The sequence below is a fragment of the Rhodamnia argentea genome, chromosome 4 (genome assembly GCF_020921035.1).
Source record: "Rhodamnia argentea isolate NSW1041297 chromosome 4, ASM2092103v1, whole genome shotgun sequence".
NCBI lineage: Eukaryota > Viridiplantae > Streptophyta > Magnoliopsida > Myrtales > Myrtaceae > Rhodamnia > Rhodamnia argentea.
The window spans coordinates 14,852,096-14,876,524 of record NC_063153.1 but is presented as its reverse complement, the minus strand read 5'-3'; the positions used below and the strand labels follow the sequence as shown (position 1 = coordinate 14,876,524).

General features: G+C 39.8%; 1 protein-coding gene across 3 annotated transcripts; it reads right to left on the bottom strand.

The window, feature by feature from the left end:
* Positions 1 to 2,185: 2,185 nt before the first annotated feature.
* On the bottom strand, positions 2,186 to 23,845 carry LOC115749087 (2-oxoglutarate-Fe(II) type oxidoreductase hxnY-like). 3 transcript variants are annotated; one of them, XM_048277289.1, is made up of 12 exons: positions 23,735 to 23,845; positions 23,449 to 23,593; positions 18,197 to 18,247; positions 17,746 to 17,844; positions 17,603 to 17,654; positions 16,872 to 16,993; positions 16,690 to 16,790; positions 16,551 to 16,608; positions 15,732 to 15,789; positions 15,097 to 15,142; positions 14,610 to 14,689; positions 13,460 to 14,134 (listed from the first exon to the last, which is right to left on the bottom strand). In XM_048277289.1, exons 2-12 carry the CDS (start codon positions 23,534 to 23,536, stop codon positions 14,044 to 14,046), a joined length of 846 nt encoding a protein of 281 aa, XP_048133246.1. In that variant the 5' UTR covers positions 23,537 to 23,593; positions 23,735 to 23,845; the 3' UTR covers positions 13,460 to 14,043. The 3 variants fall into 3 exon arrangements, with proteins under 3 accessions (XP_048133244.1, XP_048133245.1, XP_048133246.1); XM_048277287.1 differs by lacking the exons at positions 13,460 to 14,134; positions 14,610 to 14,689; positions 15,097 to 15,142; ... (7 more) ...; positions 23,449 to 23,593; positions 23,735 to 23,845 and adding exons at positions 2,186 to 2,568; positions 3,119 to 3,198; positions 3,649 to 3,694; ... (6 more) ...; positions 6,813 to 7,008; positions 7,131 to 7,395; XM_048277288.1 differs by lacking the exons at positions 13,460 to 14,134; positions 14,610 to 14,689; positions 15,097 to 15,142; ... (7 more) ...; positions 23,449 to 23,593; positions 23,735 to 23,845 and adding exons at positions 2,186 to 2,568; positions 3,119 to 3,198; positions 3,649 to 3,694; ... (5 more) ...; positions 6,813 to 7,008; positions 7,131 to 7,395.
* Positions 23,846 to 24,429: the final 584 nt, after the last annotated feature.

The window sequence follows — 24,429 nt, the reverse complement described above, 5'->3', positions numbered from 1 at the left end:
TGCTCTTCTAGATGGTCTTGAAGAATTAGTTGCACAAGGAATGAAAGCCGATAATAGCTTCAAGAGTGGTTACATGATTACGTTAGAGAAGTGGTTTGAAGAAAAGTTTCATGGCTCTGGCATTAAAGGTAATCCTCATATAGAGTCGAAGATGAAGAACTTGAAAAAGTTGTACAATCAAATATATGACTTGAAAGGTCAAAGTGGCTTTGGGTGGGATCACGAAAAGCATTGTCTAGATATTCATTCGGATGATAGTTGACAAAAATATTGCAAGGTTTGTGTCACTTTTTCTCATTTCTCTTCTTTACTACTTTTTTTTTCTTTTTTAACAAAGCAATATATCTTCTTTGTAGATCTATCCAAGAGCTTCTTCTTTGATAGGGAAGTCCTTCTCTCAATATGATCGACTAGCAATCATATTTAGAAAAGACCGTGCCAAGAGAAATCTTAATGAAGACCCTCCATAAGTTCACGGAGTAGTAGATCATGAAGAAGGCGAGAATCAGACAATTAATGAGGCAAGTCAAAAGTTACCACCATTATTATCTTCTTTTGATCCTTCAAAAAGGGTCAAAGCAAGTGATAAATGGGCTTCTGGGTTAGTTGAAATTGCAAGCACATTTGACTCTTTATTGAAAAAAGTTAACGAGAGGATGGAGATGATTGCCAGCCGTATCGGACATGCTAAAGATGTGGATAATGATAATAGGAAAATCAAGAGCTTCTTCAAATGTCTCTAGATACTGTTGATGGAATAAAGTTATGTAGAAAAATTGTGAAAGACCCCGATACTTTGCACCAAATCTAATACTTTGAAGTTTCTATCCAAAAAATACAGATTGAGTTAAGATAAAACACGATCGGAGACTGCATATCAACAAACACGATTGGAGGCTGGGTTGTGAAGGCGAGACGTGGGCGTCGAACAAGACAAGAGAAGTGAGTGTCGAGCGGAAGATCAGGAAATTAGATTAGGGGTGAATTGACGAGTTTCCGCATGCCCATCAAAGGAACAAAAACTACATGGATTCCTTCACTTTAACCGACGCGGTCACGGAGTGCAATCAACAGTCAAATGAGTCAATACAATTAGGGGTGAGCACCGAGACCGATTCAATCCCGAAACTAAACCAAACCAATTTGGCCGGACACGTTTAAGGCCGATTTTTGGGAGAATCGGTTCCATTCCCCGAGAATCTAGAACTAGGCTAGGATCGGCTCACTTCCTAGTTCCAAGGCTAGAACCGCCAATTCTACCGAAGAACCGGTCTAAACGGGTTCCACCAATTCGATTCTCCGAGTTGAACCGAGAATTGAATCATGGTCTTCATTATGAATAACCAACAACATAACTATTTTACCAATTACTTTTTTCATGTGAAAAGGTACATCTCTTATATTTCATTATAAGAATTTGATATTTTGCCCAAAATATAAAAGGATAACCGATTCCCAAGTAAAACTAGAAACGGCAAGATAAGCAGCGGTTCTAGAATTGACCAGATCAGTTCCCGATTTCAAAATTTGAAACCTGATATCACATGGTATACACTAGTTCTATGTCGGGAAACCCGGAAACTAATAATCCCTAGATACAAGATTGTCACGATTTCGAATTAACAGTAAATGTCATAGCATCTGTTTCCAGTACATATTTTTAATACAAGATATGATACAAGAAAGCTAGAAGAGTATAATTAACTAGTCAACTGCCAAGTAAAATCGATATCCCTGTTGTCGGGTCTTGAGAGATTTTGCACCTACAAAGAGGACAAGCTAAAGAGATAGCCAAAGTCTTTGTCTAAAGCTCTGTTTCCAAGGCTTGTTTCTGTGTTTTAACATAGCGGAAGCATTAGCTAGTCAAGTGTCAAAGGAGTTCTGAGAAGGGACTGATCCATCCACCTTTCGGAAACATCAGAAAGATTTCTGCGGAAGTAGCACCCATCGTAGCTAAGGCTCACGATCTCAGTAAGTGCACTTGCCAATGCTACTGGTAGTCCCACCCACATGGAAATGCTTTGCTCTCTCCTCCTTAGGCCGTCATGTTTTCAAGCCTGTGTAGGCGTAGGAGTCCCACTGCCGAAAGCCTGCCTCATCCATAAAAATCTTGTCCAGTATGTACAGTCCAATCTACGGAAATTTTGGTTAAAAGCCACTGTCCGTCCGTCAAATCGCAGAAGAGTTGGTCCCAAGAAATGCATGCGGCGTCTCCTTTTCGTCTCCTTTCTTAAAGGATTGCATGTCCAAACAGCTAATTTAGGAACCAAACCATGGAGGCGAGAAGACCCATGTAAGGCTGAAGCCACTGAACAATTAATTCCATGCATAAACATAGGCAGATTATTAGTTGTATATGCATACACCCCATTTGATGCGCCTCTAGGCTCATCATGCACATCTTTACGAGTTCTCAAAGCATACCCCTGCTTCAAGCAAGTGCTGGTTGACAGGCTCCAGCTCCACACAGGCAAACTCTAAGCTCCTTCCCTTCTGTATACATCTAAATCAGCATGAGTATTGTAGTATCTTTGGGCCAAGTAGGTCTGACATAAGATGGGAGGAAACCTGCACGTGATGCAATTCTGAACAAATTTAGGATCCGATGCTGGTGGAAATTTGCTAATTTGTACCAAATCTAATACTATTGGAGTCTCTATCCAAAAAAACATAATAATAATAATAATAATAATAACAACAACAACTATTGAAGTAGCTATGATAAATACAACACCCAGATCCCCACGTGAAAAGGTTCCAACCCTGTGCGAGCGTTCATCAATCGTATCAATTGTCAAATCCGGGACAGGTCAAAGCCTAGTCCCAGAATAAACATTTTTCTTCATGAAACATGGAGTTAAAACTTAGATGCAGTCCTCTAACATAAACAAAAAGTCCAAGCATATGAATTTGGACAATCCTTGGATATGCAATATCCACTTCGATGTGCACGTTCAACATAGAGCATCGGCACTCAAACAAAACGCATAAGGTCTGTCATTTGAATCAGGGAGGAGAAGAACTAAACCTTAGGACTGAGATTTGACAACATAGGAAATATAATACCTCCATCATGATGATATATAGGAAAGAAACTAATGTATGGAAGACAGCTTACTTGGGAGGATTTTCCTCTGACATACATGTTGGCAAGCACTCGATGAGACAATCATGGTTTGGGTCCAGGAAGAAAGCAATCTGCATTTTGTGAGAATGTTAGCATAAATAAGACTTTCAACATAAATTTAGCAAAAAAATAACCAAGAATGGAGAAGGTAATGGATGAAAAATGCTAACGAGGGAGGAAAAAACAATTAGGCTTTTTTTGCACCATTCAATGTGGATTATCCCTGAAGATAATATCGAGTTGAGAGCAATTTCCTAGGAGTTTAATCACATGCTCAACTGACTTGCCGCTAGAACGTGATCTCAAACCTAGGACCACTTTCGATTCAGCTTACAACTATCCTAGACTGGCTTCAATTTTAGGGTACTCTTCCTAGTACCCCAACCAATCAGACTTTTTTTTTATAGACTCGACAAAGCTTCAAAATTCTCTTAATGGCTTTTGCTGAATTTTCCAAAAGATGGCAAGAAAAACATGTGCGCACAAGAGAGAGAGAGAGAGAAAAAGAGAGAAGGGCTTACAGAATATCGTTCTTGACCATTCCCTATAACTCGATGGAGCGTGGACCTGATTGCAAAAACAAAACAAGTATAGATATCACAAAAAGAAGCAAAAAGCAGCAAGTCAAATTCTCAAAAAAGAATAGAGAATGACCTTGCTAAATATGGAGAAGTGCAGGATACCTATTAGACTAATGTGAAAAGCTCATTTTGTAAATTAATAAACATGTTCTAATGCATGATGACAGTGCATGTTAAGCCTTATCTGTGGTCAGCAATCGCAGAACAGGTACAAAGATTAGTATCGAAAAGTTGACCAATATAACCAATAATAACAAAAACATTAGAGGAATGATTTTAAAGGTTTATGATTCATTAAGTGGACTTCATTAGAAAGTAATGTAGGTTATCAACATAACATACCGTTTCAACAACTGTGTTTAACTTGGACTTTTTTCCCAAGTCAACTCCGCTAGTAATTAGCCAATGTCAAGAGTAGATGTTCTTACACTACTAATGGGCTACTAATATTAACAAGAACCAAGAGGGTACAACAGAAGAAATTCTGGTAGAGTTTGGGACAGGTTATGAATCTATAGTAGCTTGCTTTATAAAATCTCCAACCGTCATGTTCAATGCTTTCGTTGTGCAAATTCATTTATACAGACTTTTATTAAAGCATATTACCTGAAAATACAATTGCTCCAGCGTTCTAGCATATCACCAAGATTCACTACAAATGCTCTGTACAAAATAGTCATGGAAAGACTGTTATTTTTCAGGATTAGAGTGAGGTTCTTATGTTCAGTCGAAAATTTATGCGGAATAAAAAAAAAAAGATGCCTGATAAATGAGATATTCTCTCACAAAATTTTGCCCTCTCAGACTTCTTGCAACAGGACATATATTGTGAGACATGTTCCAATAATTGTAGAATGTGTATGATGCATGGTAGTTCTATGACCGTGGACCTGTACATGATTAACCAGGAAAGAATGGTGGAAAACCATCATGTGCGTGTGTGTTAGGGTGTTTGAGAGAGAGAGAGGGAGGGAGCGAGAGAAGGAGGTTCATCAGCAAGGCATCACAAGGATTAAACTGATCAAAGTTGTTATGTATACTTATATAGTTACAAATCGCAGACAGGAAAGGAGAAGTGGATGAGGGCACCTCTCTCAGTTTCTAGATTGAAATCTATCTTTATCACCCATCTGACGATAGTACTTTCTCTCTAAACAAGCATGCCACTGCCTTTGTCCGAACAAGAACTATAGTAGCAGATCAGGGTCAGACAGAGAACGATTTTGTCAAAAAGTTGTCACTGGTATGGAGGTAGCATTCCACTCAACATCAGCATGAAGCAATCTTTCAATCATGTGTATAAGGGGAAACATCTTATCGTGTACATGCTCCAATAAACCAGAAGTACAAGATTAAAAGAAAAGTTATCCCAAGTTAAATTTGTAAGACACAAATCACTAAAATGTAAATCCTATCATGATAGCACACCAAAATTGTCCAAGTAACTCGAAGTATAAGATCTCTAACATAATCATCTCAAGTTCTGTTGGTCCTTACCCTTTCAAAGGTTGCACATATTCCCATGCCTGAGGTTTAGCATCCTTGTTCTTGCAAATCTGAATAGGTTTAAAAAGTTCCATGCATCATAACTATGCATAGAGTCTGCAACAACAGATTTATAGGAGAATATTTCATACTTGGAGGCCCAGGACATCATCTGTTGCCAACAAGGTAATAAGCCCAAAGTCCGAATGTGCCCCAGCTCCGTATATTCCTTTAGAGGGATCAGAGATCCAACCTAAACAACAAGAGGAATATCAACCGGATGAAAAGAAAGAATTGCGGGGTTTATTTTTAGTTCATTGAAGTAAAATCTACCTTCATAGTGCAACAAGCGCAAGATCGGAATAGGCTTGCCGAGTATTTCTGGCTTGTCAAAAAAATCAGCCTCCAGATCAAGTGCTAGAGCAATGATCCTTGCAACTACTTTTGCCATATTTCTGATGTGCATATTTACAAATCAAAAAATTACCATAATTAACTACCATCACTTTTTTATACCAACAAATGGCACTTAATCTTGCCACATAGATAACCTAGGGATTACTCTTGAGTTATAACCGGATCCAAAAGTCAACTGATATTCAGTGGGAGACCCTATGCAATATAATTGTGACTGCAATATCAGGCCAACCACTATAAGCAAGTAGACACTTGAGTTGAGGCTTTTGGTCAGTGTGATTTATAGTAAATCTTGACAGCTAAAAATATTTTACCCAAATTGCAGCATAGTAGCTTTGGAACAATCTCCCAGAAATTGTTGAAACAGCAGTTACAAATAACTAGGAGAGATTTAAGCTTTGGTTAACATTGAGTTAAAGCCCAAGAGAGCATAAGCAGTTTGGCAGTCAGAGGCAATTTAACTCCCCTTGGACATCAAAAGAACTTGGCACAATCTGATGCAAGTGGAAGGGGAAGATGGTGACCATTGGGGTACTAGAAAAGCCCCAAATTTCACATCAGAGAAACAGAAGATGTCTCTTTTATATTTCACTTGGATGGAATAAACTTTCACATCCTGGCACTAGCAACAAAAATTAATGTCTCTAGCTCTTTATCATCTATAGCAAAAACTCACAATGCCTGACTATGAAATTTCTCCATCGTCTGCCTCCATCTTGGCAATATATCTAGTGAAAACACAACAGTGAAACCAAAATAAGTATTCAGCACCAGCAACAATTTTAAATTGCACAGATATCATGTTAAGCAATTGGTTACCCTCAGAAGGCCAGAGGTTTGGTCCAAAATGAGGCTTCTGCGCATCAAGATCATCCTCTGGTATTTCCTCTCCTATGTAGTATCCCTCCTTATAATCTCCTATAAATCATTGATGAAATCATTACTACTTGGTCAGATAAATCTTCCTTCTAGAGAGCTCATGGTTTTGTGTTAGCACCTCAAACAACTAGTTCCTAGTGTCAGCTCTGAGCCTCTGATGAAGTGTCCTAACTAATTGACACAAAGAAACTCGCATCTTCCTTTTTTAGCAGCTGCTACGAAGCTATCAAAATCACCAGCTGTTCACCTCAATCCACTTTAAGCAGCAAAATCTTCAGTAATCTGAAGCCAAAAAGGAACAAATGAAATCATCAGACACGAACCCTGAATCTGATTCCCAGGATCGAGGACCTCATCGAACAGAGGAGTATAGCCACGGTGCTTCTCGTTCCTCAACAGTTTCATCTTCTCGCTCAAAGGCAAACCGAAGAACCGCCTGCTCTGGACGAAGACCTCCTCCATCAAATCCTGGCCGACTCCATGATTGATCACGTAGAAAAAGCCAGAATCCAAGCACGCCTGAGGCCAAATGGATAGGATTCATCCGTCAGTGTCATCACAAACCAAAAGCATTAGTTTTCTCGGTTTCGGCACATGATATCGAATCGAAATAGCGGGAAAAACTCCAGAGAATCAAAGACCTGTTTGAGCAGAGACACCGACTGTTGAATATCCGAACTCGAGAGATCTATACAGTTGAGAGCCGAAGTCGGAACTCCGGCGACTTCGATGGCGTTGGCGTCATTCATGCTCGGTGCTGCTTCTCCGCCTGGCACGTCGTCGCTCGCTTGCGGAGACCGCCGTCCTTTCACCTGTCTGATTTCCACAGTAACGATGACGACGACTGACGATGATCGAGGACGGACGGGATTCCGAGTTTCGAAAAGAAGAAGAAAACGACGCCGTTGAACATTATCAAATTAGTTGGAAGAGTTTCCCAGGCCCATTCTCCAATTTGTGACCTTCTGACTTTTGGAGCACCGCGCTTTATTTAGCTCGACAGCAAAAAAGAGAGATACGGGCCATCGACATTAGACTAAGAGATATTTGATTGATACGAATTCGATGGACCGTGTTGATTAAATTTCACAAATCATATGAGCTCATCGCGTGATCATCAAAAGCGTGAATTGTCGTAATTTAATCGATGCTTCATGTTAGGTAATGCGAGCAACGTTGGAAATGAGTCAATGCAAGAATGTCGTGATTTTGAATTTAATAAACGGAGCGTTGTAGCATTAAGAGAGAGAGGAGGCCAAGCCACTATGCAAGTTGAACAATAGACATGGCCACAACAGCGCACTTACTTGGCCTTCTCGACCCCCTCAGGTTGGTCAAAACCTTCCATCCACATCAACATGCACCGGTTATCAATAATTTGACTAAATAGTCTCATGACTGATATATGCTCTTTCGGCAAATGATGATGAGCAATATTAGTCGACCATAAGCTTGCTAGAGAATTAAGGATGCATTTGATCGTCTGAATAAAAGACCGGATATGATATATTTTACCATATCCTATGTTTGGCAGCCTTCTAGGACAAGATAAAGTCAGATATATATGGAATATAACCCGGATAAAAAAAATCAGGGGGCGGGATAGACTCGAATGGGCTTTCTCTCATCCGAAATATAAAAGCTATTTTTTTTCTAAAAACCCTAGGCTCTTCTTTTTCTTTTCCTTAGCTCACAGACATAGTAGCTAAAGCAAGGCAAATTGAAGCACCTCCTTTACCGTATCTCGTTCACATAGAAGGTTTACAAAAACGACGAGAGTTGATGCATTATATTTTTCTGATTCGCAAAGCTAAAGCAGTGCAAATTGAAGCACCTCCTTTACCATATCTCGTTCACATAGAAGGTTTACAAAAACGGCGAGAGTTGATGCATCATATTTTTCCGATTCGCAAAGGTCATACTCTCTCTCTCTCTCTCTCTCTCTCTCTCTCTCTCTCTCTCTCTCTCTCTCTCTCTCTCTCTCTCTCTCTCTCTCTCTCTCACACACACACACACACACACAAAAGCCAAGTGTAAGGATTGAACAAGCATTGTTATTGGCATTAAGAACGATTTGAGTGCGGATTGCTTTTCAATATTAAGGCAATTGTATTTGGAAATATCTTACCGATTTCCGAGTATTTGTCTGTTTTTACAATGGTGTATCCTCTCAAGTGTATCATGTCTATTCTTGCTGGCATGGAAGACTGCTGAATGCTTTAGCCATGTGATTCGGCATATTTCACTTCTAATATCTCTACGATTCTACTAAAAGTACGAGATAATATTGGGTTTTTGTTTGTTAATATAAACTAAGCATTGTGAAATTATGGCCTAGGTAGTCTTGTTTGATGTGGTGCAGCAAGTGATGAATTCGTATTTTTTTTTTTTAATATTGCAATAGGAGGTAATGGAAAAGGATATTGGTAATGGGTTTATGTTTATTACAAGAAAAAGGTTTTTGTTTGTTCCTTCTGCAACGCTCGGCTTTTTACTTTGGATTTTTGCCCATCACTTTTAGTCTTGCCAAAATATTTTTCTATTATGAAGTCTCCATCGATCATTTCCTTAATTTAGACACCCGTACTTTTCAACTTGCATGAGACTTCCTTGCATAATGTATCTTGGAGGAATTTTAAGCGCTGCTCTTCTAATTATGATTTTGTGTCTATCTCTACCACACTATCCTCTTATAATTAAATTTATTAAAATTGCAATGTGCAGTTTAGGAATTGAAGGTAGCGATTTTTATCAAACTCCAGGGGGGGGAACAAAGAGGGACCGACGTGTATGGACTATAGATGAAGAAAATGCTCTTCTAGATGGTCTTGAAGAACTAGTTGCACAAGGAATGAAAGCCGATAATAGCTTCGAGAGTGGTTACATGATTACGTTAGAGAAGTGGTTTGAATGAAAGTTTCATGGCTCTGGCATTAAAGGTAATCTCATATAGAGTTGAAGATGAAGAACTTGAAAAGGTTGTACAATCAAATATATGACTTGAAGGGTCAAAGTAGCTTTGGGTGGGATCACGAAAAGCATTGTGTAGATATTCATTCGGAGGATAGTTGACAAAAATATTGCAAGGTTTGTGTCACTTTTTGTCATTTCTCTTCTTTACTACTTTTTTTTTCTTTTTTAACAAAGCAATATATCTTCTTATCCAAAAGCTTCTTCTTTGAGAGGGAAGTCCTTCTCTCAATATGATCGACTAGCAACCATATTTGGAAAAGACCGTGCCAAGGGAAATCTTAATAAAGACCCTTCATAAGTTCACGCGGCAGTAGATCATGAAGAAGGCGAGAATCATGATGATGAGACAATTAATGAGGCAAGTCAAAACTTACCACCATTATCATCTTCTTTTGATCCTTCAAAAAGGGTTAAAGCAAGTGATAAATGGGCTTTTGGGTTAGTTGAAATTGCAAGCACATTTGGCTCTTTATTGAAAAAAGCTAACAAGAGGATGGAGATGATTGCCAGCCGTACCGGACATGCTAAAGATGTGGATAATGATAAGAGGAAAATCAATGAGGAGCTTCTTCAAATGTCTCTAGCTGCTATCGATGGAATAAAGTTATGCAAAAAAATTGTAAAAGACCCCGATACTTTGCACCAAATCTAATACTTTGAAGTCTCTATCCAAAAAACACAGATTGAGTCAAGATAAAACACGATCGGAGACTGCATATCGACAAACGCAATCGGAGGCTACGTTGCAAAGGCGAGACACGGGCATCGAACAAGAGGAGAGAAGTGAGTGTCGAGCGGAAGATTAGGAAATTAGATTAACTAGTTTTTCAAATTTTGAGCAGTTCGGTCCAGTCCCATCCACCATGGAACCGAGGCACCGCACCGCCTAATCATAGGTCCAATTTATTGGGATCGGGAATAGAACCACCCCTCTCAAGGACCATGCCAACACAGTTAGTCCAGTCCAAACCGGACAAGGCGGTCCAGTTTGCTCACCCCAAGTATTATTCATTAATTATCCCTATGGATAGTTTTGGAACTTTCTAGCCAAAGTTGAGCATGATATTGAATTTACTGCATTATTTAGTATGCATATGTATGTATATCATTGTACATCTGTATGAGTTCTCAAACCACAATTAACCGAGGGTTTAAACGAAGTCAAGTCTTTGCAAAAGGGTAAAATTTTCATGTTAGCCTTCTTAGAATTGTTCATTTTCCCTCGTTGTCAAGATCATATCGATCCAAAGATGATTTATTTTGTTGAACAAGTGCGTGAAGGGAAAAACCTAGTCAATGCAATATTAGCTGAAACCTTTATATCCCTCGCTAAGTATAAGCGGGAAACTTCCAAAGGCTTTCATGCTTACGCCGAACTTTTACAAGTACGGTTCATGTCTCACATAAAAGATTGCAGAACCCTTGTCTCGGCCGGTAAGCTTTTAAATTTTTGTCATCCTATCTTAGTTTTCAAAAATAAACAAGAGGAATTATCGGACTGTCATTTCACCTAATGGTTGGCTTTCATGGAGGATCCATCTCTTCAAGGTTTTCAATGGTGCGCCGATTGGTTTGGAGTAAGGGAAGCTCGTCTAGCTGTGGAAATCGAGGGGCCAGTCCCTTCGTTGGGTATCACTGGAGCCACAGAGTACATCTCTTACCGCATCCTACGACAATATAGGGTGGTCTAGAAGCTACCGCCATTCCTTGACGACGAGCGCCTCATGCTGGATTTTTCTACTCCCCTCCTCGAGCACGAGCAATGCTGTTAGCTCGTGCCAGACATTGTAGGACCTTTGCCGTCCTAAAAAGCTTAGCCTGCCAAGGAAGGAATTGCCGTATCCACAGAAGATGTATCATGCTACGGAGCACTATATCAAAAAGCACATCATCCCCGACGCATTGCGTCCCAAGATTCCTCAAGTGCCACCGACGGCTACTCTTCAAGCACAAGTCGATATCCTCAAGCGAAAGTTGAAGAAGACGGAGGGACAGGCTACAAAGGTCACCGAGGCTTATAAGAGGTTGAAGGGCGAGATTGCTTCCTCGAAGTAGTAGACCGAGAGTCTCGTTTTGTCAAGTCGAGTCATGTCTTTGCATTGATAGTTTGGTTGTTTAGGTATTTACTTGTCGTACTTTCAATTTCGTGAGTCACTTGTAGGATGATTTTCCCAATAATTACAATTTAATCTGCCACTTTTCACTGGCAAACTCTAAGCTCCTCCCCTTCTGTATACATTTGAATCGGCATGGGTGTCGTTGTATATTTGGGACAAGTAGGTCTTGACATTGGATGGGCGGAAACCTGCGCATTGACGCAATTTTGAACAAATTTAGGATATGCTGACAAAAAATTTGCTAGATTGCATCATGTAAGGAGCGAAGTTAAACGCGGCGCCCAAATCCCCACACGAAGAGGACCCAACCCCGTAAAGAGAGCACACGAGCAGGCAGTCGATCGTGTCAATTCATCAGATCCGGGACAGGACAATGCCTAATTCACGAGTAAAGATTTTTTCTCCATGAATCATGGAGTTAAACTTAGATGCTTAGATGTAGCCCTCTGAACAGTGCTTGGATGATCCCTGGACGTGTGCAATATCCACTTCGACCGTGCACCTTCAAAGCAAAGCATCGGCACTCAAGCACAACGCATGAAGAAATTCATTCGAATCGGGGAGGAGAGCTGGGTCTTAGCACTGAGAACTGATAAGCAAGTAGAATTGCACCATCTTGTAGACGTATAGGAAAATGTGCGGAAGAAAACTTACTTGGGATGATTTTCCTCTGACAAACATGTTGGCAAGCACTCGATGAGACAATCATGGTTAGGCTCCAGGAAGAACGCAAACTGCGTTTCATGAGAACATGAGCATAAATAGGATCTTCTTTAACAGAAATATTAGCAAAAGAAGACATTGAGAATGGAGAAGGTAGCGAATGAAAGATTCTAACTAGGGAAGGAAAAACGATTAGGCTCCTTTTGGGAAAAACTGATGTGGATCGTCCCTGAAGATAATCTCAAGTTGAGAGGAATTTCTTAAGGGATCACAGGTTCAATTGACTTGCCACTAGTTCGCGATCTCAAAACTAGACCCTTTTTTGAATCGGCTTACTGCCCTGTTTCCAGTTAAATTATTCACGGCTTTGGTCACCAATCAATAAGACTTTTTTGGACAGATTCAACAATGTGTGTGTGTGTGTGTGTGTGGTGGGGGGGGAGGGGGGCTGTGGGGGAGGGGCGTGGGGGGAGAAAGGAGTCGTTTTCTTCTGACGAATGAGAATTCATTGAATTCGAATGATGAGCGAACCGTAAATTTTACTTTCTTGGGTTGAAAATGGGTTTGTTTTAATTCATCGAGATCCACATTCAATTGGCCTTTTTTCCTGCGGAGCTCATGAGGATCCGTGTCCTAAAAAATGCTTGTGTTTACAAGCTGTCATTATTGCTTTTTAACTTAAAGCTATGATTGTGACAAAAAAAAAACTTACTGCTATGATGCTTCAATTTTGAGGGGCCAAGGAAAATACGTGATCTTCGAGATTAGTACCAATTTTTTTTTCTCTCCTCTGCAAGAGCTTGTGACTAGCAAGGGCTTATCTCAAATGAAAGAGACATTGGAAAGATGTGAACTCGATGGCTTATCAATTACTTTCACTAATTGTATAAAATACTTGCATGCTCATCAGAAGTACAAACACTGCATGAATTGCTACGCTTTAAAGGAAGCACCTTACATTAAAGCAAACGGCATTACAATTGAGTCAATACAAGAAAGTTGTGATTTCGAATTTAATGGGCAAAACAAAACATGTCATAACATCTAATTCCACCGTAAATTTTCCCTTCTGCCTCTTGTAGATCAATGGACTGTTTCGAAAACAAGAAAGATAAAAGAGTAAAATTAATTGGTTAATTGCTTATTAAACTCACCTTCAGTGTTGGGTCTTGGGAGATTTTGCAACTACATAGAGCACAAGAGCGAGAGACAGACGCAGAGAACCAAGTCAAGTATTTCTGTGTCTAAAGCTTGTTTCTGTGTTTTATAGCGAAAGTAGCAGCCAATGTTGCTAAAATGCTTTCGATCTCGGTCAGTGCACTTGCCAATGCCACCCGTAGTCCGACCCACATGGAAATGCTTGCTCTCTCCTCAGCCGGTCATATTTTCAATCCTTTGTAGGCTTAGCGACACGCCCACCTCGTCTAGAAAAATCTTGTCAAGGATACAGAAAGTTGCATGTACGGTCCCATCTCGCAAAACTATCGTTGAAAAGTGGGCGGATCCATCTGTTGCATCGCAGGAGAGTTGGCGCTTAGACGTGTGTCATTTTCTTCTCTTTTCCTTTCTTGAAAGAGTTGCGTGTACAAACCATCTAATTTAAGCGGAAGCGGCTGAACTATTGCTTCCATGCATAAACATGAACTGATTATTGGTTGTATATGCATATATATGAACATGTAGGTACCCCATTGAACGCTTTTCTCTAAGAGCTCATTATGCACATCTGTATGAGTTCTCCAAGCATACCCCTACTTCAGGCAAGTGCAGGTTGACAGGCTTCCGCTCTCACTGGCAAACTCTAAGCTCCTTCCCTTTTGTATACAGTTAAATCAGCATGAGTATCTTTGAATCTTTGGGACAAGTAAGTCTGACATTGGACAGGCGGAAACCCGCACATTTATGCAATTTTGAACAAACTTAGGATCCAATGCTGGTATAAATTTGCTAATTTGCACCATGTCTAATCACTATCGGAGTGGCTACGTTAAACACAGCACCCAAATCCCCAAGCGAAAAGGATCCAATCCCATAAAAAGAGCATGCAAGCATGCGGTTGATCGTATCAATTCATCAAATCCGGGACAGGTTAATTCTTAATTCATGAGTAAACATTTTTTCCTTATGCATCATGGAGTTAAACTAGATGCAGTCCTCTTCACAGTGCTTGGATGATCCTTGGACATGCAATATCCACTTCAACATGCACGTTCAAAGCAGAACAACAGCACTCATGCACAGAAAGACGCTCATTCAAATCAGGGAGGAGAACTAGATCTTAGGAGTGAGAACTCATAAGAGAGGAGGTAGAATTGCACCACCTTGTTGATATATAGGAAAGTAACTAATGTGCTGAAGACAACTTACTTGGGAGGATTTTCCTCTGACGCACATGTTGGCAAGCACTCAATGAGACAATCATGGTTAGGCTTCAGGAAGAATGCAATCTGCATTTCATGAGAACATGAGCATCAATAGAATCTTTTTCTAACAGAAATATTAGCAAAAGAAGAAGATAAGAATGGAGAACATGATGAACAAAAGATGCTAACTAGGGAAGGCAAAACAATTAGGCTTTTTTTGCAAAAACTAATGTAGATCATCCCTGAAAATAATCTCAAGTTGAGAAGAATTTCCTAAGAGTTTGATCACAAGTTCAACTGATTTTCCACTAGATGTGATCTCAAAACTAGGAACTATTTTGAATCAGCTTACAACAATCCAAAATTGGCTTCAACTGTCCTTTTTACGGTTAAAGTAGTCACGACTTTGGTCAACAATCAATGAGAATTTTTCCAATAGATTCAACAATGCTTAAAAGTTCTCTTAAAGGCTTTTGAGCAGAAGGTCTTACAGAATACCGATCTTGACCATTCCCTATAACTCGATGGAGGGTGGACCTGATTGCAAAAGCAAATAAAAAGTATATATTTGACAAACTGAAGCAAAAAAGCAGCAAATCAAATTGAAAAAAGAAAGAATAGAGACTGACTTGCGAAATATAGAGAATTGCAGGCACCTATTAGATTCATGCAAAAAGCTCATTTCATATATCATTTTAAAATGTTCTCATGCATTATGGCAATGCATGTTAAGCCTTCTCTGTGGTTGGCGATGCCAGAACACATGCAATGATTAGTATCCAAAAGTTGACCAATAAGAGCTGAGTGATAATAAAAGCACTAGAATAGCAATTTTTTATTGTTTGATATTCACAAATGGTCTCTGTGTAGAAACTAATGTAGGTCACCGACTGTGTTTAACTTGGAATTTTATTCCTGACCAATGGCAAGAGTAGACGATTATTCACTACTAATGGGCCACTGATATCAGCAAGAGCCAAGACGATGCAACAGAAGAAATTCTGGCATTGTTTGAGGCATGTCAACAATCTCTATAGTAGCCTGCCATAAGATAATCTCCAACATTCGTGTTCAAAGCTTTCCTCATGCCAATTCATCTATATAGACTATTATTAAAGCATATTACCTGAAAATACAATTGCTCCATCGTTCTAGCATATCACCAAGATTCACTATGAATGCTCTGTACAAAGTAGTCACAGAAAGGATATTACTTTTCAGGATTACTGTGAGATTCTTCTGTCCCATATTTGTGATGATTATTGTAAAACGGAATCTAAGCAATAAACTAAACAACTAAAAGAGGTTAACTCCATAAATAATTGTAGAATGTGTATGAAACGTGGGAGTTCTATGACCATTGACCAGTATTAACCAGGAAAGAATGGTGGAATACCATTGTATGCATGTGTGTAAGAGTGTTTGTGGGGTTCATCAGTAAGGCGTCAGAAGGAAACTGATCGAAGTTAATATGTACACTTACATATAGATGCAAATTCCAGAAAGGAAAGGATATGTAGATGAGGGCACCTCTCTAAGTTAATAAATGGAATCCATCTTTATCACCCATCTGACAAAAATACCCTTTCACTAAACTGGCATATTGCTGCCTTTGTACAAACAAGAATTACAGTAGCAGATCAGGGTCAGACAAAGAAGGATTTTTGTCAAAAAGTTGTCACAAGTATTTGGGTAGTATTCCATCCAACATTGGCATTAAGCAATCGTCCAATCATGCATTTAAGGGCAAACAGTGTACATTCTCCAATAAACCAGAAGTACTAGATTAAAAGTAAAGCTATTGCAAGTCATATTTGTAAGCCATAAATCATTTGAATATAAATTCTAACAGGGTGATCTTCCACCAAAAGTATCCAAATACTCTAAATACGAGATCTCTAACATAATCATCTCAAATTCACAACTACAATGCAGTTCGGCTTTACCCTCATAGGTTGCACATATTCCCATGTCGGAGGTTTAGCATCCTTGTTCTTGCAAATCTGAATTAGTTCGAAAAGTTCCATGCATCATAAGTACGCATAAAGTCTGCATATAAAGTTTCGCAGGAGAAAATTTCATACTTGGAGACCTGGGACATCATCTGTTGCCAACAAGGTAATAAAATTAAAATCCGAATATGCCCCAGCTCCATCTATTCCTTTAGAGGGATTAGAGACTAGACCTAAACAAAGAAAGGAATATCAACTGGATGAGAAGAAAGAATTGCGGGGTTTATTATGAAGTTTATTGAAGTAAAATCCACCTTCATAGTGCAACAAGCGCAAGGTCACAATAGGCTCGCCGAGTATTTCTGAATTATCAAAAAAATCAGCCTCCAGATCAAGTGCTAGAGCAATGATCCTTGCCACTACTTTTGCCACATTTCTGAGTGTGCACATATACAAATCAAAAAATTGCCAAATTGACTACCATCGCTTTGGTTATACCAACAAATTACACTTAATCTTGCAACATAGAATCATCTAGGCATCACTCTTGTGTCCAAAAGTCAAAACCCTGTTGACTGTAATATCAGCACTACCACTGCAAGCAATTAGACACTTGCGTTGACGCTCTTGGTCAGTGTGATTAATGGCAAATCTCGACAGCTAAAAATAACTTGTTCATATTGCAGCATAGTAGCTTTGGCACAATACCCCAGAAAATTGTTTAATCAGCCGCTACAAATAACTAGAAGAGTTTTACTTTGGCCAACATTGGATAAGAGCCCAAGAGAGCATATTCAATTCAGATGTCAGAGGCAATTCAACTCCCATTGGGCCACCTTCAAAATTAGAAGAACTTGGCAACATCTGACCCATATAGAAGGGGAAGATGGTGACACATAGGCTACTGAACAAGCCCAAAACACCCCGTCAGAGAAACAAAAGATCTCTGTTTTATCTTTTACTTGGATGGAATAAAATTGACAGGCTGGAACTAGCAAGAAAAATTAATGTCTATGGCTCTACATCATCTATAGTAAAAACTCACAATGCTTGACTACCAAATTGTTCCATCGCCTGCCTCCATCTTGGCAATATATCTAGTCAAAATACAACAGTGAAACCAAAATAAGCATCCATGATCAGCAACTATTTTAAGTTGGACAGACATTATATTAAATAACTGGCTACCCTCAGAAGGCCATAGGTTTGGTCCAAAATGAGGCTTCTGTGCACCCGAATCGTCCTCTGGTACTTCCACTCCTATGTAGTATCCCTCCTTATCATCTCCTATAAGACATCAATGGAATCATTACTGCACGAACAATCTTCAGAAAGTGATAAACAGATAGGTAGTCACAAGTTTCAGCCAAATCTTTGTCTTAGATCTCATGGTTTTGTGTTACCACCTCAAACAACTAGCTCCTATTTCTGTGTCAGTTTTCTCCAAGAATACAATCACAAACAGGAATAATAACTAATTGATCTTCCTTTTCTAGGAACTGCTGCTCGACCACCAGCTGATTACCGGAAGCTATCAAAGTCACCAGCTATTCATCTATGTCCGCCTTAAGCTGTAAAATCATCAGCAACCTGACTCCCAAGAGGAACAGAGGAACAAATAGGATCATCAGACACAAACCGTGAATCTGATTTGCAGGATCGAGGACTTGATCGAACAAAGGAGTATAGCCTCTGTTAAGAATCATATGGTGAATGCTACACACTCTGTTTCAACAAAGACCAGACGAAGTGAAGTAAGCGAGTCGTCGGCTATGCTAGCTACGCGTATACATGGTGCTGCTGATTCAACCAGGAAAGAAAGAGACGAAGGAGCTCTTCCTCTGTAGAACCGTTATTCTGTTTTGTGCATTTAACTGAATGTTGTTGTTCTCTTAGTTTGTTAGATGAGCTGTAAAACTACCTTTGGTGGTTCTTCAAGTTGAGCCGTGTAATATAAATAAGAAAACAGAGAAAACGAGAGAAAGTGCTCTCAGATGAAGATTTTCCTTGAATACAGAGAGTAACTCCAAACTCTGTTTCTCTTCTTCTCTCTTCTTCTCTCTTTCTGTTTAGTCTTCACATGGTATCAAAGCCATCTCTAAGAGCATGAGAATGGCAGCAAGAACACAGAAATATCCTTTTCCAATCCATGTTAACATATCCAACTTCGTCACGATCAAGCTAGCTGAAGACAACTTTCTTCTTTGGCAAGCACAATTCCACAGATTCTTGCGAAGCCAAGAACTATTTGGATTCATTAGTGGTGAAATTCCATCACCTATTCAAACATTACAGGTTGAAGTTGAAGGTCATGAAGTTGAAGTTGTGAATCCCGATTATTCAGATTGGGTAAGAACTGATCAACTTGTATCGTCATGGATCAGTGGAGCTGTATCTGAGAATATTCTGAGTCTGATCATTGGTTTGGAAACTTCATATGAGGTATGGCAAACTTTACTTAATCGATTCACACAGAAGTCTGTAGCTAGAGAATTTGAACTAAGAGGGAAGCTACAAGCCTAGCAGAAACGAGATTGAGTAGTATCTGTTTATCTTAGAGAATACAAATCAATCTGTGATCAGCTAAATGCAATTGGAAAGCCTGTAGATGAGATAACTAAGATGTTTGGCGTTCTGGAGGGATTAGGATCTGAATATGAGAATTTCGGAACTACCATGTATTGCTTGAAGCCTCAACCAGAATATGATGAAGTAATATCATAGTTAGAGAGGTTCGAAACAAGATTACAGAGCTATTCCTCAAGCCAGTACAATCCTCATCTAGCCTACTATGGACAAAGGAAGTCTGAAGTTCAGCAGAAGGTGGAATCTAACAGCGAACTTGTTCAGCAAAACTATAGTTTTGGAGGTCAAAGAGGTAGTAACCGCGGAGGACGTAGTTATGGCAGAGGACGTCCATTTAATAGTAGAAATCATAGTTATGGATATCCTGGAAGAAATCAAAGTTACATGCCAAATAGCTAGAATCAGAATCGGGAGGATCAACGTTTTAAGCAGTTCAATAATTTTTCTAGCTCTGGTCAGGGTTTTCGCCCATATGCAGATTCGTCACAAAGGTATCAAGAGACCAAATCATATCCCTCCTCAAATTTAACATTTAAAAAACATTTGCAGGATGAGAAAATAACAGATACTATTCGGTTGGAGTGTCAAATCTATAAACATCCAGGACATGATGCACTTCATTGCTGGTATCGATTCGACAACTCATATCAGGCGGAGGAGATTCCAACAGCCTTAGCAGCAATGCATCTTGGAGATTCTAAAGGCAGTGAGTGGTATCCAAACACTGGTGCGACTGCTCACATCACTGCAAATTCGGGTATTCTTCATAACTCTTCTAAATACAATGGGACTGATATAGTTATGATAGGGAATGGCTCGTGTCTATCTATAGCCTATATTGGTAATGCTGTGTTACCTACTGAAACTAATTCATTACCTCTAAATGATGTGCTGATTGTTCTTGAAATCAAGAAAAATCTTCTTTCAATATCAAGACTAACAGATGATTATCCCTATTCATTTGTTTTTGATAAAAATGGGGTTTATATAAAGGACAATCGTACCAACACAACAGTGATGCTCGGAAGGAAAGTTAGAGAACTTTACCGAGTGGATCCACAAACCACAGAGGCCTACTTCACTCAAAGACATAAAGTTGTAGGAGAAGATGTGTGGCACCAGCAGTTAGCTCACACCAACTTAAAAACATTGAAGTATCTGCAGACTCAGAAATTGATTCACTGCACTACAAGAACTCCCACTATGTGTAGAAGCTGTCAAGTTGCCAAGAGTACTGCATTACCATTTCCTTTATCAGAATCTGCATCTATTATTCCTTTAGAGAAGATTCATTGTGATATTTGGGGTCCATCACCAGTCAATTCCTTACAGAATTTCAAATACTATGTCATCTTTGTGGACAACTTTTCCCATTACAGTTGGATTTATCCAATGAAATTGAAGTCAGACTTCTATGACATCTTTGTCATGTTTCAGAAACAAGTAGAGAATCAATTTGATCGTAGAATCAAAATTTTTCAATGTGATGGTGGAGGAGAATTCACTAGCAACAAATTTCAGATGCATTTACAGAACTGTGGCATCAAACAATGTGTTTCTTGTCCTTATACACCAGAACATAATGGGATTTCTGAAAGAAAACATCGCCATGTGGTTGAACTGGGCCTAGCTACGCTCTATCATGCTAGAATTCCATTAAAATACTGGGTTGATGCATTCATGACAGCTAACTACATTGTCAATATACTTCCTACACCAAACTTACAAATGCACTCACCCTACAGCAAACTTTATCAACAAGAGCCCAGCTATGACCATCTAAGAGTCTTTGGATGTGCATGTTACCCCTGCCTCAGACCATATGCACAACATAAATTTGATCCACGATCACTCACTTGTGTATTTCTGGGATATAGTGAACGCCATAACGGATATTGATGTCTTGTGCCTGCTGATGGTCGTATATACATTAGTCGACATGTGCCGTTCGACGAAAGTTTCTTTCCTTTCACTAAGAAACTAACAACAGAGTACAATCAGTATACAACTCTGTATCGACAATGGGCAGAAGAAGTTAAACTTCTAGATTCTACAAGTGCAGAACAGGTGAAACATCACTCAAATGGATATATAGGACATTTACAAGATAGTAGAATCTTGGGTGTTGGCTCCTTCAATACATCTCATCTTGTTGTACTGCCATCACATTCATCTCACTTACAATTGCAGTCTGCCTCAGTCCCTGATGAACAAGAGGTTCTTATTCACTCAAATGAGACACCAGATGAAATTATTATCGACCAAACTCAGCCAAATCCTCCAGCTAATTCACAAGGTACCCTTTCTACTCACTCTATGCAAACTCGACTAAAATCTGGTGTTGTCAAACCCAATCCCAGATATGCATGTCTGGCTGAATACACCGTTCCTCTTGAACCACGTTCAGTTAAATCAGCCTTAGCAAATGAAGGTTGGCATAAAGCAATGCAGGATGAAATTGATGCTCTACATAAAAATCAGACATGGATATTGGTTCCTCGCACTAACCAAATGAATGTCATAGGATGTAAATGGGTGTTTAAAACTAAGCTAGCACCTGATGGAAGCCTTGATAGATTGAAGGCTCGGTTAGTGGCTAAGGGGTTTCACCAAGAAGAGGGAGTTGATTTTACAGAAACATTTAGTCCTGTTGTTAAACATGCCACCATCCGTATAGTGCTCTCTATGGCAATGATGAAGCAATGGCCAATACATCAACTTGATGTTAAAAATGTTTTCTTACATGGAACATTAAATGAGACAGTCTATATGGAGCAGCCACCTGGTTTTACACATCCTCAGAAGTCTCAATTTGTGTGCCTCCTCAAGAAGTCTTTATATGGTCTTCATCAAGTGCCGCATGCTTGGTTTGACAAGTTTAGCAACTTTCTTCTTGAAGCTGGTTTCTTTTGTAGCACAACTGATCCCTCACTCTTTGTGCTTCATGATGGACCAGAAACAGTCCTTATATTGACTGGCAGCTCCGATCATCTACTAACTAAACTGATTCACTCACTCAGTCTTCACTTTCACATGAAAGATCTCGAGTGTCTCCATTACTTCTTAGGGATTGAAGCGAAACGCACCACTCATGATCTTTTTCTCTGTCAAACCAAGTATGCTCTTGATCTTCTGACAAAAGCCAACATGACAGACTGTAAACCTGTCTCAACTCCTTTGTCACTAAGATCAGTCATCCTGAAAAATGACGCACTCCTACTTGCCAATCCACTTGAATATAGAAGTCTAGTTGGTGGTCTTCAATATCTAACAATCACTCGTCCTGATCTTGCTTATGCAACAAACCTCTTATGTCAGAAGATGCAGCAGCCAACAGTTGGTGATTATCAAAAGTTGAAACGGGTTCTTCGCTATGTTAAAGGAACTGTTCATCTTGGCATTTTTATTCATTCTCACACTTCAATGAACTTATATGGATTCTCTGATGCTGATTGGGCTAGTTGTGTTGACACCAGACGCTCAACTACTGGTTTCTGCACCTATCTTGGTTCTAATCTCATTTCATGGGCAACTAAGAAGCAACCTACTGTATCTCGTTCTTCCACAGAAGCTGAATATCGAGCACTTGCATCTACTACTGCTGATCTTACATGGATCAGCTTTGTTCTACGTGACATTGGTTTATGTCTCTCCTCACCAACACTTTTGTTTTGTGATAATCAGTCTGCCATTTCTCTTACTGCCAATCCTATTCCACATGCTCGCACCAAACACATCGAAGTTGACTTTCATTTTGTCCAGGAGAAAGTTTCCTCAGGTTCTCTCAATGTGCGTTATGTTCCTAGCGCTCATCAGCTTGCTGATATTTTTACCAAATCATTGTCACGCTTGGCTCACTTTACTATCAGAACCAAATTGGGTATGGGCTGTCGACCCCTCCCCAATTTGCGGGGATGTTAAGAATCATATGGTGAATGCTGCACACTCTGTTTCAACAAAGACCAGACGAAGTGAAGTAAGCGAGTCGTCGGCTATGTTAGCTACACGTATACATGGTGCTGCTGATTCAACCAGGAAAGAAAGAGAAAAAGGAGCTCTTCCGCTGCAGAACCGTTATTCTGTTTTGTGCATTTAACTGAATGTTGTTGTTCTCTTAGTTTGTTAGATGAGCTGTAAAACTACCTTTGGTAGTTCTTCAAGTTGAGCGGTGTAATATAAATAAGAAAATAGAGAAAACGAGAGAAAGTGCTCTCAGATGAAGATTTTCCTTGAATACAGAGAGTAACTCCAAACTCTATTTCTCTTCTTCTCTCTTCTTCTCTCTTTCTGTTTAGTCTTCACAGCCTCGGTGCTTCACGTTCCTCAACAGCTTCATCTTCTCGCTCAAAGGCAAACCGAAGAACCGCCTGCTCTGGACGAAGACCTCCTCCATCAAATCCTGGCTGATTCCATGATTGATCACGTAGAAAAAGCCAGAATCCAAGCACGCCTGAGGCCAAATGGATAGGATTCATCCGTCAATGTCATCACATACTAAAAGCCTTAGTTTTCTCGGTTTCGGCACATGATATCGAATCGAAGTAGCGGGAAAAACTCCAGAGAATCGAAGACCTTGAGCAGAGACACCGACTGTTGCATATCCGAACTCGAGAGATCTATACAGTTGAGAGTCGAAGTCGGAACTCCGGCGACTTCGATGGCGTTGGCGTCATTCATGCTCGGTGCTGCTTCTCCGCCTGGCAGGTCGTCGCTCGCTTGCGGAGACCGCCGTCCTTTCACCTGTCTGATTTCCACAGTAACGATGACGACGACTGACGATGATCGAGGACGGACGGGATTCCGAGTTTCAAAAAGAAGAAGAAAACGACGCCGTTGGACATTATCAAATTAGTTGGAAGAGTTTCCCAGGCGCATTCTCCGACTAGTGTTGACCTTTTGACTTTTCCACACCGTGCTTTATTTAGCTCGACAGCAAAAAAGAGAGATACGGGCCATCGACATTAGACGAAGAGTTATTTGATCGACACGAATTCAATGGACCGTATCGATTAAATTTCACAAATCATGTGAGCTACTAGCATGATCATCAGAAGCTATCTTACTTTAATCAACGCCTCATGTTACGACCAAAAAAAAAATCAACGCTGCATGTTAAGTAATGTGAGCAACTTTGGAAACGTGCCGATACAAGGGTGTCGGGTTTTTGAGTTTAATGGACGGAGCGATAGATGTTGTAGCATTGAGAGAGAGAGAGAGAGAGACAAGCCGCTATGCAAGTTGAACAAATAGACACGGCCAAAACAGCTCACTTACTTGGTCTCCTCG